The 16,898-nt window shown below is 36.7% G+C and overlaps 1 protein-coding gene across 1 annotated transcript in view; it reads right to left on the bottom strand.

The window, feature by feature from the left end:
• LOC104511288 (anoctamin-3-like) overlaps positions 1-16,898 on the bottom strand; it is a gene marked incomplete at its 5' end in the record, with an annotated part of 53,373 nt that overhangs the window by 21,144 nt on the left and 15,331 nt on the right. The window contains 4 exons of the mRNA XM_010153845.1: positions 1,492-1,536; positions 5,781-5,881; positions 7,270-7,422; positions 10,999-11,001. Coding sequence (XP_010152147.1) covers positions 1,492-1,536; positions 5,781-5,881; positions 7,270-7,422; positions 10,999-11,001 — 302 coding nt within the window. The remainder of the gene's footprint in view (positions 1-1,491; positions 1,537-5,780; positions 5,882-7,269; positions 7,423-10,998; positions 11,002-16,898) is intronic.

Below are 16,898 nucleotides of genomic sequence, written 5' to 3'. Positions count from 1 at the left end.
ATTACAGAGAAACAGCTAATTCTGAAACGCTTTAAGATGCAAACAAACAATGGCAGTGGTAGAAGTTAAAATGATGAGATGTGTATGACAGCAGCTTTAGAGTTAGCTTTCATTTTCAGAGATAGCTCCTTTTTCACACTATTCCATTGTGCACTGGATTCCATAAAGCGGCAGAGAAAGTATTCAGAAAAATATTTATCCCCAAATTCTCACAAAGTAAATCACAAGTAAAAAAATCAATCTGCCATGAAAAATGTTTCATTGCTTTGTTCACAGGTACTGTGCAACTTGAATTGCATGTTTCAGGCATCTGTCGTTCTAAATAAGGAAAATAAGTTTATTTAATATCTAGGGCTCAGCAGATGGATTACAGATGAAATGAGACAATTTCGCAGTAAAGCTTGTTGATTTTGCCTTTGCACTACGAGCATATCATTTACATTTTTCATAACGCGCACTAAAATGGAGAAAGCGTGTGGATGACTGGGAAGAGGAAAAACCGCAGTTGTAAATTTATGTCATAGGTTGGTTTATTTTAATAGATTTTATCTGCTTATGCTTTAAGTTTTCTCACTTTACCATTCAGCAGTGCTGTGTCTATTTTTGTTAGCTGATCACCGTGCAAACTGACATCATGAGACTACTTGAATTGTTCCTAAGAAATAATGAGAGCTCTTCATCACCTAATGCAACAACAGGAGAACATAATTGAAACGCAATCTCATCTCAAGACCTTTCAGGAGATTTCCCTCATGTAAAAATTTTCATCTCTTTTCCGTAGGTAATTAGGATTTACAAGACATCATTACGCCTGACTAGAGCAACGGGGAGTGATTACAGCTCAGCCTTCCCCATTCTCACTCCTCAGCTCCCCCAGGCTCCTTTCGCCTGCTGCTGTGGCCTCCTGTACCCTTCTCCGGGCTGACAAAACCAGCAACTGCGGCAGTAGCCGCCTGCGAGGTGTGCATCCATCTGCCTCCCAGAGAGTTAAACAGCTTTTACCGCTGCAGTGTACAAGTTATTCCATCAGCTATCAAATAAAAATTCAAACCAGCCTTTGGAGCGCGGCGTTTAGTCCTGATCGCCAGGACACATGTGGGAGAAGTTACATTTGCTAAGGAAACAATCGACTACCAGAATCTGAGACATGCACTCAAAGTATCTTCCGTGCTAAAGAAATAAGCCTTGGTAACAGCAGACACGACTGCAGAGATAGCTCCAGCATTAAACCTTTGCTGCCAGGGTAAGGCCTTTTGTGGTTTTTTTCCTGGCCTAAACACTTTTGCATTTCTAAAATGAGAACTGGCAAAGCTTGAAAGTACTGCATGTCGTTACAGATGAATATTTTAACACTTCGAGCTAACTTATTTTGAGTTTTTGGGAAAACAATCTCATTTTCCACGTTCTCTGGATAAATTTACAACTGCGAATGGATTTTCTTTAGCAGGGTGGCTATCTGACAAAATTAGAAGCTACACATCACCCACCAACCTGCCCATGGTTTTGCTCCTCCAGTCAGTGTAATAACATTTTTTCCTGAAAGAACAGCAAAAATCAGCTGAGAATAATCAAGTAGGAGACAGTTGAAAAGGATATATACATCATAAAAGAACACTGGACATTTAAAAACATGCATTTTCATAGGCAGAAAGGTGAAAAACGTTTTTAAAAGGCAATTGAAATAGAGTAAGTCACTGAAATGCTGTTATTTCACATATTTTCAAGTTAAAAATTTATTCCTGAGTCAAAATTAAATTGCAGATTTGCAGATAATAATCATAGCTAATCGATAGTTCATTCATAAGACAGCCATCAAACAGGGTTCAATGGTGTCATGTTAGCATTCATTTCATGTGATCATTCTTAGCTTTTATTTAATAAAACTCATTTTAGAAGAACCACCAAAGCTTCCATGCTATTAAATGTTTTATGCACTCTATATATTAAATACCATAAGCACTTAATGCCATTAGATCTATCTTCCTTCTCTGAAGTGGCATACCATCAACTTCCCTTCACATTCTGCATTCAACAGAACAATGGTCTTAAAAATCCAGCAGTACGAACTGCAACAAACAACTTCCATGTAAACAGTTCTTTCCTCTCCCCTCCTTCACTGCTCATACAAAATTAGAGAAACAAGACCAGAAAGTCCCAGGAAAGTCTTCTGAAAACAGTTATTTTGAAACCATAGAGAGACATATTTGCTGCACTGTGATATTTTACATTTCTAGTTTCACTTATCCAAGTGTTTTTCTGGCCTTTTCCTATCATTTCATGTTACACTCAACTACACACAAGTGATGCTCTTACAGATTCCTTGAGGTATCTGGGGACAGTGAAGTTCAGCATTAGAGGCTTTGCTCCTTGCTTAGTTCATCTTCTACTTAAAAACTTTCCACTTCTTATGTTTCAGGAGGAATTAAAAAAAACTTATTTGGATATATTAATATAAAATTTTAACATTATTTTCAGTCAATATTTTATCTCTTTTTAACACACAAAAATCTTACTTTCACTCTGGATACTTCCACTTCTTAGCCTAGAACCATATATAACAGGATCTGCAACTGCTCCTCTGGGCAGTATTGGGGAGTGGTTAAAGTACATTACCCATCTTAAAGTAGCAATGAAATGAACACCTGAAAAGGAGTGGGAAGGAAACGTTGCCTAGAAAATACAAGGCCACTATGCATCTACCAATCTGCAGGCTGCTGGCAGCCTGTCACTTGGTACTACTGGGCAGAATTACAAATGAAGCAATGAAGAATTACTAAAGAATTTTCAGATAATTAGATTTTTTAACAAAATTCTTCCTTCATTCCCTTCAGGTGCCCTTAGCAATTGTTTTGCACAGATGGAGTCCAGCTAAGCTACAACTAAATTATTATTGTGTGTAATGAATGTGTCACAAAAGACACTTGTAGACACAGACAAAATTAACCTTTTGTCTAAGTTTCAAAAATATGTAACAGCTTCCTTTCTACTGACAGACCACATACTTAAAAATATCTATAAACTGTTAAAAAAGTATAATTCAGTCCCTATCTAACGCTGGTACTAACATAAATCCTGTCTGAAACCATATAGAAGACAACACCGATTACCACAGAGACTTTGGAAATACTAGAAAAATTTCCTTTTGTAATTGAAACACTGAGATTCCATCTATATTACCTGTATGATGTACACTATGTATCTGCCAACACATTTAGGTATAATGCCATGCTAAACTAGTTCTGGGATGCTGAGTGGTCCTTTGGGTCAGAAAAAGGCATTTTCACTTTTCAGCCACAGAGAAATACTTGTTAAGCCATGTAATAATTCTATTGATTTTATTTAGATTCCTGGAACGAGGAAATTGAAGCCGAAAAGAAGGAGTTTCATTCTTCATGTTTTATTCATTTAAGATACTGACATACAGTATATTTTAGTGGCCATAACCATAAGCCAAAATTTTACAACACTGTGTAAGAGAACAAGGGTGTTCATTAAAGTACACTAAAGTACTGCCGGGAAGTTTAGCTGTCTTCTTCGATTATGTATTAAAAATGGACAGCCATAAGTCAGGTCAGAACCTGATAAATTGGGTAAAGGCAAAGAGAAAGAATATGTTCTTAGAATCATAGAATATCTTGAGGTGGAAGGGACCCATAAGGAACACCAAGTCCAACTCCCTACTCTTCACAGGACTACCTCACACTTCCAGGGAGAGAAAGATTCTAGTTCCTTGTAATTATAGGAGAATTATATGATTAGAGCTTCCTCTGTCCACCGAACGGAGAAAACAGTTACCTCAGGAAAACAATATAGGCCATCCAGCTAAGAAAGGTTTCATTCAAATAAGCAAGCTCAAGACTTAAAACAAAAGTGTTTTTCACAGAACATGTAATTAGACTGTGAAATGCTTGGTCACAGGATGTTGCTGCGGAAGTGTAGACAGCTATTTTTCCGCCCCTGAAAAGTCATCAGGGGCTAATTTAAACAAAGATGAAGACATGAACTCTGCCTCAGAAAGTCTCTAAACCACAGCCGTCTGGGGAGAGAAGGCAGCATGAAACACTGCTCTAGCTTTGCTCTGTATCAGACCCTTTAGACAGGCTGCTGGCAGACCAAAGAGACGCTTTCGTTCTATTCTACTACATTGATTCTGTGTTCACAATAAAACCGTGTTCACTTTTATTTCTTAACAGTATGAAAATTAAAGAAATAGCCTATTTGGAACACACAAGTTTTAGATCGCAAATTCATTTAAATTCCTATAAAAATCTTTTTAAAGAGAGAAGAAATGGTGAACAATTTACTATTTCTCACGGTTTTGTTATGGAGATAGAGGTGGGCAGTGGGCTTTTTTCTTACCAAAAAATGTATTTCATTCTACAGCAAAACTGCCAATAGGTGAATCAGCAAAATTTAGTATTTGATGTACTTTTGGTGTACTGAACTGAGTGGAATAAAAGAAAGCTAAAGCGGCAGCCCAGAAACAAAGAAACATGGATCAGACTCTTTGGGAACCAAAAAAAAAGGTGACATATTTACATGTCAGCTAAAAACAAACAGGATGTTGAATGCCTTCCAAATAAAGTGAAGTGTCAGCCCTTTTTTTCCTGAAAAGCACTACTGATCTGTGAAGTTACTATAATGATAAAGAATTCAAACCATTGCTACATGCTAACTTAATTCTGTGACTTCAAGTTTCAAAAGGAAGAAGGAACTATTTTTCAATCAGAATTTAGATTATTTATGTGTGTGTACACATATATGCAAACACTTCCACATTTAACCTGTTGACAAGAATTATTCAAACTAGAGAAGCTCAAATGACACTATAGTAAAATTCTCAAACATATGAAAGATGACTGCTACAAAAAATATTTTTTATGGAAAGGACTTTGAAGACTTAATAATTGATGGGTAAACAGTACAGAGCTGGGTATTTGAAGCGAGTTTTGAGCAAAGGATGCTTCATGATGACTGTTTCTGGCATAGGGCCAATGCAAGACAGCCACACTGAGAGAGCTGAAATCAGCAGGGACATGAAAGAGGGAGCACTTGGCAATTCAGGTGAGAAAGGAGTGCTGTAAGGCTATTTTCTGTGAGTCACACAGCTTTGTCATCTGGTTACCACTTTAACTCCCGATGAGGCTTACAGCACACTACACTCTTCTCTCTCTGGAAGAACATTACAAATCAATGTGAAAAGGGCCATTTTAAACTTTAAAGACTTGTGTATTATTGCAGGAGATGCTAACTTTTCCTACAAATAAATAAAAAATATTCATTGCAAAAACATACGTTATCATTTGTTTAGCACAAAGACAAGAAACTCAGTTCAGTATATTATTCTGCAAAAAGGAAGCTAGAGGACCATGAAATAAAGGTATCTCATTTTCTCCAAAGTATGTTGATATATGGTATACTGGAGACATGGAAGACCAGCTATTTCTGTCATTTCACTTGCCTTTGGGTAAGACTTCAGAAATACCCTAAAATCATGGTGAATACTTGAGCTCAGATGGAGAATACCTGAAACTCTGGCAAGGACATCCGAAACAACGTGTGAACTATATAACAGTATTTTCTAAAGGCATATGCTTGATTTGACCTGGAAGGTATGCTTGAAAACAAGTACCACAGCTAAATGAGAAGAGTGCCTATTATTTGTTTCTCACAAATTTACATATAAGCGTGTCTGGCCACGGTTTTAGCCTTAAGGTAAGTAATGAAGTTTTAATATTAAGCATTAAATGACAAGTTTCATAAAATAGTTTCCACCATACCTGAAAGGCATCCTGATGTTCATTCTTTCTGCGTATTTGCACAATGTCTCCCACGGACAGTGAATTTTAACAAACATGATGTCACTGTTTGTAACAGCTGGCTGTGAAGAGCGGTAACAAAGAAATCCGTATTAATAATTCAAACCTCTATGGCATTCACTTTCCTAAAAGTATTCTTCAGGGGAAAATTCTGCTTTTAGGCCTGAAATGGCCATGCAAGTCTGAAAACACTGTAAGTGCTCTGAGACAGAAAAAGGAAAATTAATAACTTATCTTTTCCTGTAATATGAGCAAACTAGTAACTGTCAGAAGGAATCTGTAGGACAGTTCTTTGCTCATAAACACAGCAAAAGTAGAGAAAGGCTTTATGCAGCATTTTTTGACATGGAATAAATGAATTCATTTTAAACCCCCTCAAAATTACTTTAGATGAGTAAAGGCTGCAGGTCCCACGCTGCCAAAATGGTAACTCCAGGGGATGGTTATGTAACTGCACTATCTGCTATGAACTTATAAATGTGATCTCTGTATGAACTGAGATTTTTTGTAAAATTACAAGGAAAAGCCTACATAAACATTTTTCGTCACTGATTTATTGGTAAATAAAATAAGAGTTTTGGCATTACAGGTTCTTATATTTATCTTTTCTTATTAGCACTTCAATTCCATACCTTTCTCACAGATGTGTTTGCTTGAGTGTTTATAATAAATATTTCAAGGATCAGTAAGCAAAGATAAAAGAAAGTCTAGTTAAAGGGTTAATTACAGTTAAAATGTTCACAATTCTACCTACCAGTTAGATAAAGTCATATCAAAGTTCAATAATACTACTTTTAGGATTTTATTTTTCTCAAAAGATGTGGATTAAAAGATACTACTGGAAGACAGATTTAAAACAATTGATATCTAGAATTATGATTTTACATAACCCTATTTTTTTCTCTTGTCAATATTTCTATACTGATACCAACTGAGATTGTTCTGATTTCAATAAATAGCCCCAAATCAGATATTTATACTACTAGCATCCAAATAATTTTCCAAAGCCTTAAAAACAAATTTTAAACCAGTGTAACAGCCTTTATTTAAGAATATTCAACATGCTACAGTGTCAGCTAGAACTTACAAGGACTTCAAAATAGCTTTAACACAGAACATGTAAGGTAATTCTACTGAGTGGAGTAGTATAAATCAGGATGAAAGACACCTTCTCCTCTGCAAGCATAAGGAGCTGGAATTTTTCCCTCTATACTGTACTAGACCTGTTTGTAGGGTATGTGTGTGTGTATGTGTATAAGCATGCACCCCCAAAACACATTAAATGCACTTTATCAAACAATTGTTATTATTAATTTAAGAGAATTAAACAATCGGAGGGACCAGGCTGACCAGAAAGGCACGTAACATTGTCAGGAATCTTTCATAAATTCAGTAAAGCACAACAGTATTATAAAGGGGTTTTTTATGCCACAGAAGCTACAAGACTCACCTCTCGTTCTAACATCAACCCTTCTGCTCTCAAATTCTTCTCAAATGTACTTCTTTTTTCTACCTGTGGACTGGACTTTTTGTAGACCAAGATGTAATCAATGCGTTTTTTGCCATCTTTGAAGAAGAGGCCTGACGATGCCATGGCATCGGTCTGAGGAAGATTAAAAATAAGCTAATTATAGCATCCATAATGATGAACAGCCCCATCACAAATTAAATAAAACACAGCATTTCCTAAAGTGTGGCAATGTCCATACAGCCACAGGATAAATATTTAAAGAAGCCACAACAACAGGCAATTTATATGCACCAGTTGCTCAGGATTTCAAATTAATTAGAACACAACAAAGTAAGATAGCTCTACAAAACCCATATTCTAGCTATTTCTTTCAGCTCTACAAACCCTTTAAAATTATTGTATGGTATATAACTATGTGAACTGCTGTTAATCCTTACTTTCCAGCAGGAACTAAAACAAATTAAAGGCAATTAAATTATACCAAGTTTCCCAGCTCTGTACCTGGTAAAATTTTACTAATGAAATATATTTTCTACAAGAGAGAAATAAATCTAAAAAATTAAAAAAGAAATGCTATTGATTGGAATGTTTTCTTGGATATTCCAGTTGAAGTGCTTTTTCAATACAATGCTAGCAATGTTTAAATCTTGTCGAGTTCCTTCCCACTGTGCTTGCAAACCCCAGGGCTTCTCTGACCTTGATATGGAAAATCCTGCTTTACATGGCACTGCTGAAAGCTAGTTTTGCATTCTGTACTTTGCATGATCCAGAATAGCCAGGGTGATAACAGCCAATATCAACTGGTGTCAGACTACGAAGACTTTGAAATCTGAAAAGGTAAACTGAATAACTATCATCATCTTCTGGAGAATGCACTACTCATTTTGACACAAACTGGCCAGAACAAGTGTGTTAGCTTTAAGACACATTACACCTATATTTATGGGACCAGAAGTCAATGAATGCTGCACCTGTTAGCCAACAGGACGCTAGTCTTAGATATTCATCCTGTTTGGATTATTTGATATGAAATTTGTCATACTCAGACTTATATCCCATTGTACACTCTCGATAAATAGTACCAAGCGTTAGTGCGTGGTATCAGCAGCATGGTGGATATACCAGCTTGTTTCTACGTGAAAACCTTTTTACTTCCACATACCACACTGCCATCTTTCTACATATTTAGTGCTCCTGAGATCCCCTCTATCTGCAAAAACTAAAGTTTCCTAACAAGATTCTTCTACTTTTTCTGCTTTTTTTCCTCCCAAAGCAAACACCAAGTAACAGTCATTCTCAGACCACCTAGTGTTACAGAGCAGAGCATCATCCCGCATCTGGGAACGTTAGTTAAGTACACTAAGCTTCAATTTAAGTACAATTAAGCTTATTTTTCTCCCTAAGCAGCTGGTGATGGCATCAACTGTCTGTCTTATCCAGATGAGACTTGTCAGAACTAACCATGAAAGTATTCTGTTACGTGATCCAAGGTACACACCTACTTAGGTCTTAAGTAGTCTGTAAACACAAAATGGGTGTTAGAAACCTCGACTCGTCCCACTTGGGTAGTGTTACACTGCCACTTCCATACTCTGTTTCACGTTCAAGCATCCAGACACAGAAGCACTTTCAGCCTTTGGAACATAGGAGAGGTGAATTCAGATCCCTCCAGGCTAAGCCAAAACTAACCCGAGTCTTCTACTACCTTGGAAGAAGGCCTAATTTCTAAGCATAAAAGGTAGTCTCCTTTTCCTTCCTCTTCCAATGGGAATTTTTCTTCTTCAGAATTCTTCACGTGCAACTTGCTGCGAGATGTGTAACTAACTCATGGCTACAGGGTGCAGCAGAGAGATCAGGCACTGGGCCTTTTGGTGTATCAGTACGGTTTCATCATCACCACGCCTGTCTCCTCCTGTACACCCAGGCCACTGCTGCCCTTCTTCCATCACAAAATAACGGATGTGTTAATACAGCATTCAGAAACCTCTGAATACCTGTCCTTAGCCTAACTGAGGAGAAATGCTAATTTAAGATGGGGGAAGAAACAGGCCAAAACACAGAAAATGGAGAGCTAAAAAAAGAAAAACAGGAGCTAAAGTAACTAATACATTATAGGACATGATTAACCTGAATTTAAGAATCTGTCTGGAGTGATGCAGATCACAAAAAAAAATTCTAAAAAAAAACCCCAAAAACAAAACAAAAAAAAACCCACACCAAACAAACAAACAAAAAAAACCCAACCCAAACAAACCCAAACAAATGTAGTAGATGTAATGATCTGAAGATGGAAGAGGCAGAGGTCAAAAGGTGAGGTAGCAGATGAAAGATTTGAAAGTACAAGTTTGAATATGCAGGTTTTTGAATACCCAAACTTTTCCAGGTTCAAGACATAAGCAGTCAACCTGCTCTCCAACTACAAAGAATTCCAGATCAAGTATTTCACAAAAGCAGACATTTTCATGGCCCACAAAGGAGTCCAAATCACATATAAAAAGCCTGGTCAAAATTCCCCCAAAGGGGAGATCTGGAACTTCCCTTACGCAATTTCTGTTCACGCAGTTCTGATACAGACATTATGCAAATTAAAACCACCCTTTTGTAAGATATTTCCACCTTTCTTTGCATTACTATTTTTAGCCTTTCCACATTTCTAAAACATCTGCTTTACTACATTCTTGGAAAAACATGTTTTCTTTTTCAGATTAACAACGATATGCAAATATGCCCTCAGGTTCATCTGCACCAAATAGAACTCTTGGAGGCAATGTTCAATAAATAATGAGCTGCGCTGATAGTAGGGAGAAACCTGCCATCTGTTCACCTCAGACCACTGTCAGAGGAGTACTGCCACAGGCTGAGATGTGTGGTGCTGAAGCCACTTACCACAACTGTGCAGTGAACCCGGCCAACACGCCATCGATTTCAGGACTGATTCACTTGAATGCTACTTGCACTGTGCTAGTTTCACCTTAGTGCAATTCTCAACCAATGCTTCCCCCCTACCTTAGTGGGAATACCTCTGCCAGTAAAACAATGTAGCTGTTGCTTTAGGTGGGTTTTTTCACTTGATTTAAGTAGCTCCATAATCTCTAGGCAGAACAGGGAACAGTAATTTCATTTAAACATCGGAGTTAAGGAATATTGGCCACTATCTACATCTAGAACAGTGAATCAGTCTATTAGTACAACGGGCATTCAGGCAAAAGCACATTCATTATTCATCTGCTGTTTTGGACCAATAAATCTCTGATTCTTTCTTTCATCTTTCTCCCAACACAGTGGAATACAAAAACATCAGATGAAATATTGTGTGCAATGCCCTTACTCTGTTCTTTTAAAGATTTTCTGTTTCACCTGAAAAACTTGTATAGAAAGGACTGACCATTGACTGTTTTTCTCTCTCTAATCCTCTTCATCCTCTCTACCTCCTTAGTCTTCCAGACTTTCTAAAACAGTATTCACCTGACCAGCATTCCATTTACACATATATGAAAAGCAAGTTTGATCTGATAAATTCCTTTTAGAGTATTGTTGTATAGTTCAGCTTGAACACTCTACATTTTAACCTTATTCTTACCTAGTCCTTAAATAAAAGAACTTTAAATCTTATCTATTTTTGTATTGAGGCCGGGAAGCGCTTCCTCACTCAACAGCAAACTTGTCCATAATGCAGAATCGTAATACATTGGTTTGTATCAAAGTAACATCCTACCTAAGGCTTTGCCACTACAGACCTCTTCCAGTTCCTTGGTTTCCTTTATTATTTGTCATCATTTTTTGGTTGATTCATAGCTTGTGATTATTATAACAAATAACATGATATGCTGCTTTGAAGTCTGAAACGGTGTAAAATTCAAAATACTATCAATGAACTGAAGTTTACAGTTTACACAAGAAAAAACAAGATAATCAATTTAACCCAGAAAAAGAAGCTTTTGCTCAAGCAAAAAATAGTGAAACAAAAGTATAATGTAGGTATTTAGCAAAGTTATAAAAGAAGAGTTTACATTTCTATTTAAAGTTGGTACAAGAAGAATTTTCCTGGATTTAGCAAGCACAGAGGGATTTTTCAAGAAACTACTTTTCAGATTCTAATTAACAGGCAATGCCCTCTTTACAAAGTGGGAACAGCTGTTTTACAGACTCTTTCTCTCCCCAATTAATTTAAATAGCACAATTCGCAGAAATTATAACTATTTCAACTCCACTGATTTCAGTCTACTGTTCTACTCTGTAGATTAAACTTTTGCCAATTTTTCACCCCATACACAGAAACAAATATTCTGAAAGAGTGAGTTGGAACCACTTCCAAAACAGTAAACACATTTTAGATTCATATAAGAGCAAATGACATGGCATAGTAGGCTTCACGCTTGGTCTATTTTATTAACAACAAAACCACTAGCAAATTTTGAAACTTACTGTAAATTAATGAAAAATACACTGTAAATAATACATCAGTATTTTTTCCCCACTTTGTACAACTGCAAATTTTAATTCATGAATGATATGTACTACCCATGTAAATGCAGAGGTTAACTGAAAACAAACGTGGATATAACTTATCTGTTGCAACCATTCATTTTACCTTCACTCAACCACTGAGAAGCCTCAACAAGCCTAACATAACAGCAAATTCTTAAAGGCGACAAAAATCTCTACAGGTGTATTCATTTAGATACGTTTTAAATGACTATTTGTTTGCTTGTGGATGTGTGATTTACAGGCTACACCATTCCTAGACTCAGGAGTGACCATGAGGTATCTAAGTGCAGAGAGCGACAGGCGGGGCTGTGGATATTCTCTCCTTCTTATTTACAGTTCTCAGTCCTCTGTTTCACGTGGGGATACTGCTCCAAAATTCTTTCTCTTTATCCCTCCCCCGAGCTCATCTTCTCCATGTTGCAGCTTTACCTGCTCCGTGCAACTGATCTACATAAAACCCTCATCAAACTTTGTTACACTAAGCATACCAGTGACAAAACCCTACTGCTTTTGAAATCAATAATCAAATCCTAACTGACCTGCCCAAATATTTTCAACTTAAACTGTGCAATGGTCAAAAACTCATAGAAAACTTCTTAGGAGTGAGCGTGTCCTAGGAAACACAGGTTATTTTCCTCTACTACCAGCCCAGTGTTCAGCCAATTTCAGCTCAGTTTTGTATGTGTTTAGTAACTTTCCATGGAAACCCTCTTCCACACTTTTGTCCAGCTGCCCCCAAATCCATGTAATATTTCAGAATCCTCAAAACCTTTGATGAGGATTTCCATGGTACATTTTTGGGAGAGCCACATGCTCTTCTTTCCTTTGAATTCAGGTAAACTACATGTGGTTTCTTAAGCTATGTAGGATCTTATAAATACTTTAATTCAACTACTGAAACTATTTGACTCAATTATCCCCTTAAGATTAAATGTACCCCTAATGTACGTTATATATATGAAAAATTACTATTTTTTAAAGCAATCACTATTCTTTGGCCAAACATGTACAGTCCTCCTCTTATAACACACTTTCTTACTAAACTTCACAATTATCTACAATCAGACATGACCTATGAATATAAAGTATTAATGTGGAGAAATATTAATATGTTGCTATTATACATATGCTATGTATTGCAATGGCATATTCTAGTATTTTTATCATAATAATAATATAAAATACTGACTATTCTGTAAACTAAAGTCAGATTTTAATGTTCAACCACACAACAGCATTCAAACCAAGGCAAAAAGCTAACCTCTCTTAACATTCACCTTCACAATACAAAGGGAACAACCCTTCAGTGGTGTTCCACTTCCTCATCCTAACTTCAATCAGTAATCTGACCACTGACCAATTTTTGGTAATAGCCTTCAGAAGTTTGTGTTGTGTTAATTATTCTAGAGGATGAATTAAAATGCCATTTGAGGACTCTTAAATTATGTTTATAATTATGTTTCATACAATGAAATAGCATAGACAATTGAGATCCCAACCTGTGAAGATTTACTTCAACCTATTTGATTCATCAACTTGATGCCTACTTAAATGCATGTCATTATTGATGCTGGTTGGAATAATGACAAGGAAATTTTTATTCAGGGAAAACCTTAGAAGTACTTCCGTGTGAATTTAGCCTAGGAAAAGCTGCATTATTTGATTCTGTATGTGTTTATTTTAATAAATTAAACTATTCTAACTTACTATCAAACATCCAGTAAATCAAGTCTGCCATGAAAGAAACAGTCTGATTTGTTTGTTTGGTGTATAAGATTTTCATTACTGTTATCTAACATATAAATCCTAAATGAAGAGCAGGGAACAATACCTTCAATATTCATATCTATGAATTCCTCCAGAGTTTCCTAAAATCTGCCAGCAATGGCAATGAAAATGAGGATGATTTGTAATTATTTTGTGCATATGTACATGTAAACATAGAGGCTTACAACTATTTATTTTAACATCATCTGTTAGTAGTTTACTGCTGACAGACTTTGGAAGTTGCTTTAGATTATATCTAAAAAAGAGTTTCACATACTCGTCTCACAGTCAATAGTTATAAACGACACATCAATAAAAGCACAAGGCGAGTGCTAGTCTGGCAACGTGCACAGAGCGCTCTGGACTCAGCCAGAGCAGGTTATTCTGACCCAAGGTACCCAGACGGGGAGAAACAACTTGCACAGTGGGGTGCAGCTCAGGCAGTGCAGAGTCTCTCTGTTTCGATTTCTGACTTGAAGCAGTTAAACCACGACAAGTACAAAGGATGTATGGAAGTTTCCTATTGATATGAACATATAGAGAACATCAGTGCTCAGCCGTAATGAGCAACAGGAGCATCCGCTCACGTTGGCAACTGGCAACAGTACGCAAGAATCAAGTCCCCACAGCTCGGTATGTTTATTTTGCCCTTACAGTAGACAGGATGAAGTTCAACCTTCCTCTCTGTGGGTAGTGTAATTTGGATTTAGATTTGTAAACTTACGTAAGGGAAAGGAAATATACCAACAGACTAGTAGCTGCGATCCAAAAGATAGATGGATGCACACAGCTGGGCCTCAGGACTCTCTTCTTTTACAGTTTCGACCCCACATTTAGTAACTTTCTCTCCTCAAAATCTTTTTCTTTTCAGGTGCTGATGTTCAGAACAAAATTCATTTCCTCCCTACGACAGCTAAATGGGCTAAAGAAAAATCATATTGATAAACTCTCACCAATAGTGAAGCTGCTAAAGAGGAGAGCACGCTAAAGACAGTCTTACTCAAAGGTCTTGCGTTTTTTTCCCAGGGAAATGCTGAGAGAAGGGAAGAAACCACCAGTAGGAAGCGATGCACTGGAAATGAAGCACTGAGTCCCAGCATCGCTGCTCCATAATAGCACCACCTCAGCAGTAGCAGTTTTTACAGGCAAAGATGTAGGGAGAAGTTGTAGAACCAAAACATTTGAGGAAGAACGGAAGACAAGTAAACACATTCTGAAACGTATTTGCTTTCTCACGGAAACAACAACATGTTCACTGACCTTCTGCTGACACGTAAAACTTCTGTAAACACCCCCATAAAATTTACTGGCACGAAGTCTTAGAGCCCCAACTCCATAGAATGTCCCAGAATATATAAAGTCACTTTGTAACTTGCAATCAGCTTGAAAGGGAGGAGTAAGAGGGGGAGAATGAAGCTTACAATGCAAAATAGGGTGGTTGGCAGAGGGGGGGCAAAGAAAAGCAGTTTTCTCTACATTTTGTGTCTTGATTTTTAAGAGATGTTTTAGAGATGATAAGGGATGAGTTCAAGACTATTAAACCATGTATAAGACAGAAGTAGCCATGGAAACAATTCCAGGAACTAGGGCAGGAATTGTGATAGAGGTAAAGTCTGATGTGTTATATTCACGGGCTTGGTAACTATCTAAAACCGCAAAATCTACATGAATAGCTTTCCCAATCTAACTCTAAGTAGAACGGTAATTTCTCATAAAACAGAACTTTCTACCAATATAATTTATCATTGTTCTTTGAACTTCATAGGACGTTATTAAGTGGAGCAATTACTGGCTGATTCATGAAAACCACCTCATTTATCTTGATTGCCAATTCTCCTCAGTACTGTTCCATGAACTCTGCATTAACATCTCCAGTACCAGTCACACCGGAGGATGCCATCATTTCAGTGGTTAGTGTCTACGTTCAGAGCTTATGACTCAACTCTTACCTTTAAGTATTTTCTAGAAATAAAGCCATTTCTGATATTGACTAGAATGGACTTACTTCCATGAGCAAAAGTAAGATTCCTAATTAATTCTTGCCTTGTTACAGGATGTTTTAAATAAAAGAAATTCTTAATAATATAAATAAAAGACTTCTTAAATTACACAGAATACTCCAAAGTGTGCTTTTTGAGAAGTTTTCTAAGAACACGACAAAGTTACTAACCATCATTTTGTGTTTGAAGGTGTTTGAAATGGATGAGACAGAAAAAGATTTATTATATTCATTCTTGCAATTATTTAATGCCTTTCAACATTTTAATTCCAGAAAGTTTGATTGACAGATTTTAAGTGGGGAGTTTTTTGTTTATTTGGGTTTTTTTTTTTCCTTTTTGCAAATAACTATGAGCTTAATAAACTAGGAAAGAAAATGTGGGACATGTTTGTATACGCAAAGATACCCAAACTATCTTGGGCATCAGAGACAACGCAGCCTGGTTGACATACTGCTGTAATTACCCATGTTAATGCATTCTGTGTATACTACACTGCCCTGTGCAGAACCTGGCTGTTTTCTGAACAGAGGGGGAGACTTCCAGAAATGTCTGACCTTCCTAATAAAACTGCAGTTTAACTTTTTAGGAGAACAACTAAAGAATTGTTTTAGCTTTGTCACAGAGGACATTTTTTCCATTTTCATTCTATACAGACTTGCAGAGTCAGCATGAAAAATACATTTGTATATAAGACAAAAAAAATACATTTTGCTTCAGGAAAGGAGCAGATTTAGGTGATCTTATGCAAAATTTTGAAAGGAAGTCTGTTCAGTGTTACTGTGTGAGGAAGCAGCAATGGAACATGTTAGGAGGCAAGGGTTTTTTATTTTAATGAAACCTCACAGCAGATGAGAGCCATGCACTAGAAGCATAAACATGAAGTTAACTTCTGTTGCACTTTACCATGTCATTCTATTCTGGGATAATGATTTTATCTGTTAGGATTCCTTTTAAACTTTATTTACTTTTGTGTTATTAGACTGCATTAGTGGACTACTCCTTATCTATCAGTCCCCCTTTGCTATTCTCCTTTTCAGTACACTGTTGTCAGCTGACAACATCTTGTTCTTGTTTATACACTAAACCATTTCTATTGCCCAACCATCTCTTTCAGCATGCACGCCTGACTTCCACTGAACACAGGAGCAGGATCATGGGTGAAATAATGTATGTCAAACTAGTGATAAATTGCCAGGATTAGAACATAGAGTACAAATCTGTGCAGCTCTGAAAGTCATGGACTTAAACAAGAAAAAATGAAAGCAGAAAATAATTCCTGCAAAAGTGTGGAAGATAAAATACTAAGATTGAAAAACATTTTCATTCTACAGATACTACATTTAATTTATTCCA

This window comes from Eurypyga helias, unplaced genomic scaffold (genome assembly GCF_000690775.1).
Source record: "Eurypyga helias isolate BGI_N326 unplaced genomic scaffold, ASM69077v1 scaffold2366, whole genome shotgun sequence".
In the NCBI taxonomy this organism is placed as follows: domain Eukaryota; kingdom Metazoa; phylum Chordata; class Aves; order Eurypygiformes; family Eurypygidae; genus Eurypyga; species Eurypyga helias.
The sequence above is the reverse complement of the archived record's forward strand: the minus strand, read 5'-3'. Positions and strand labels throughout refer to the sequence as shown.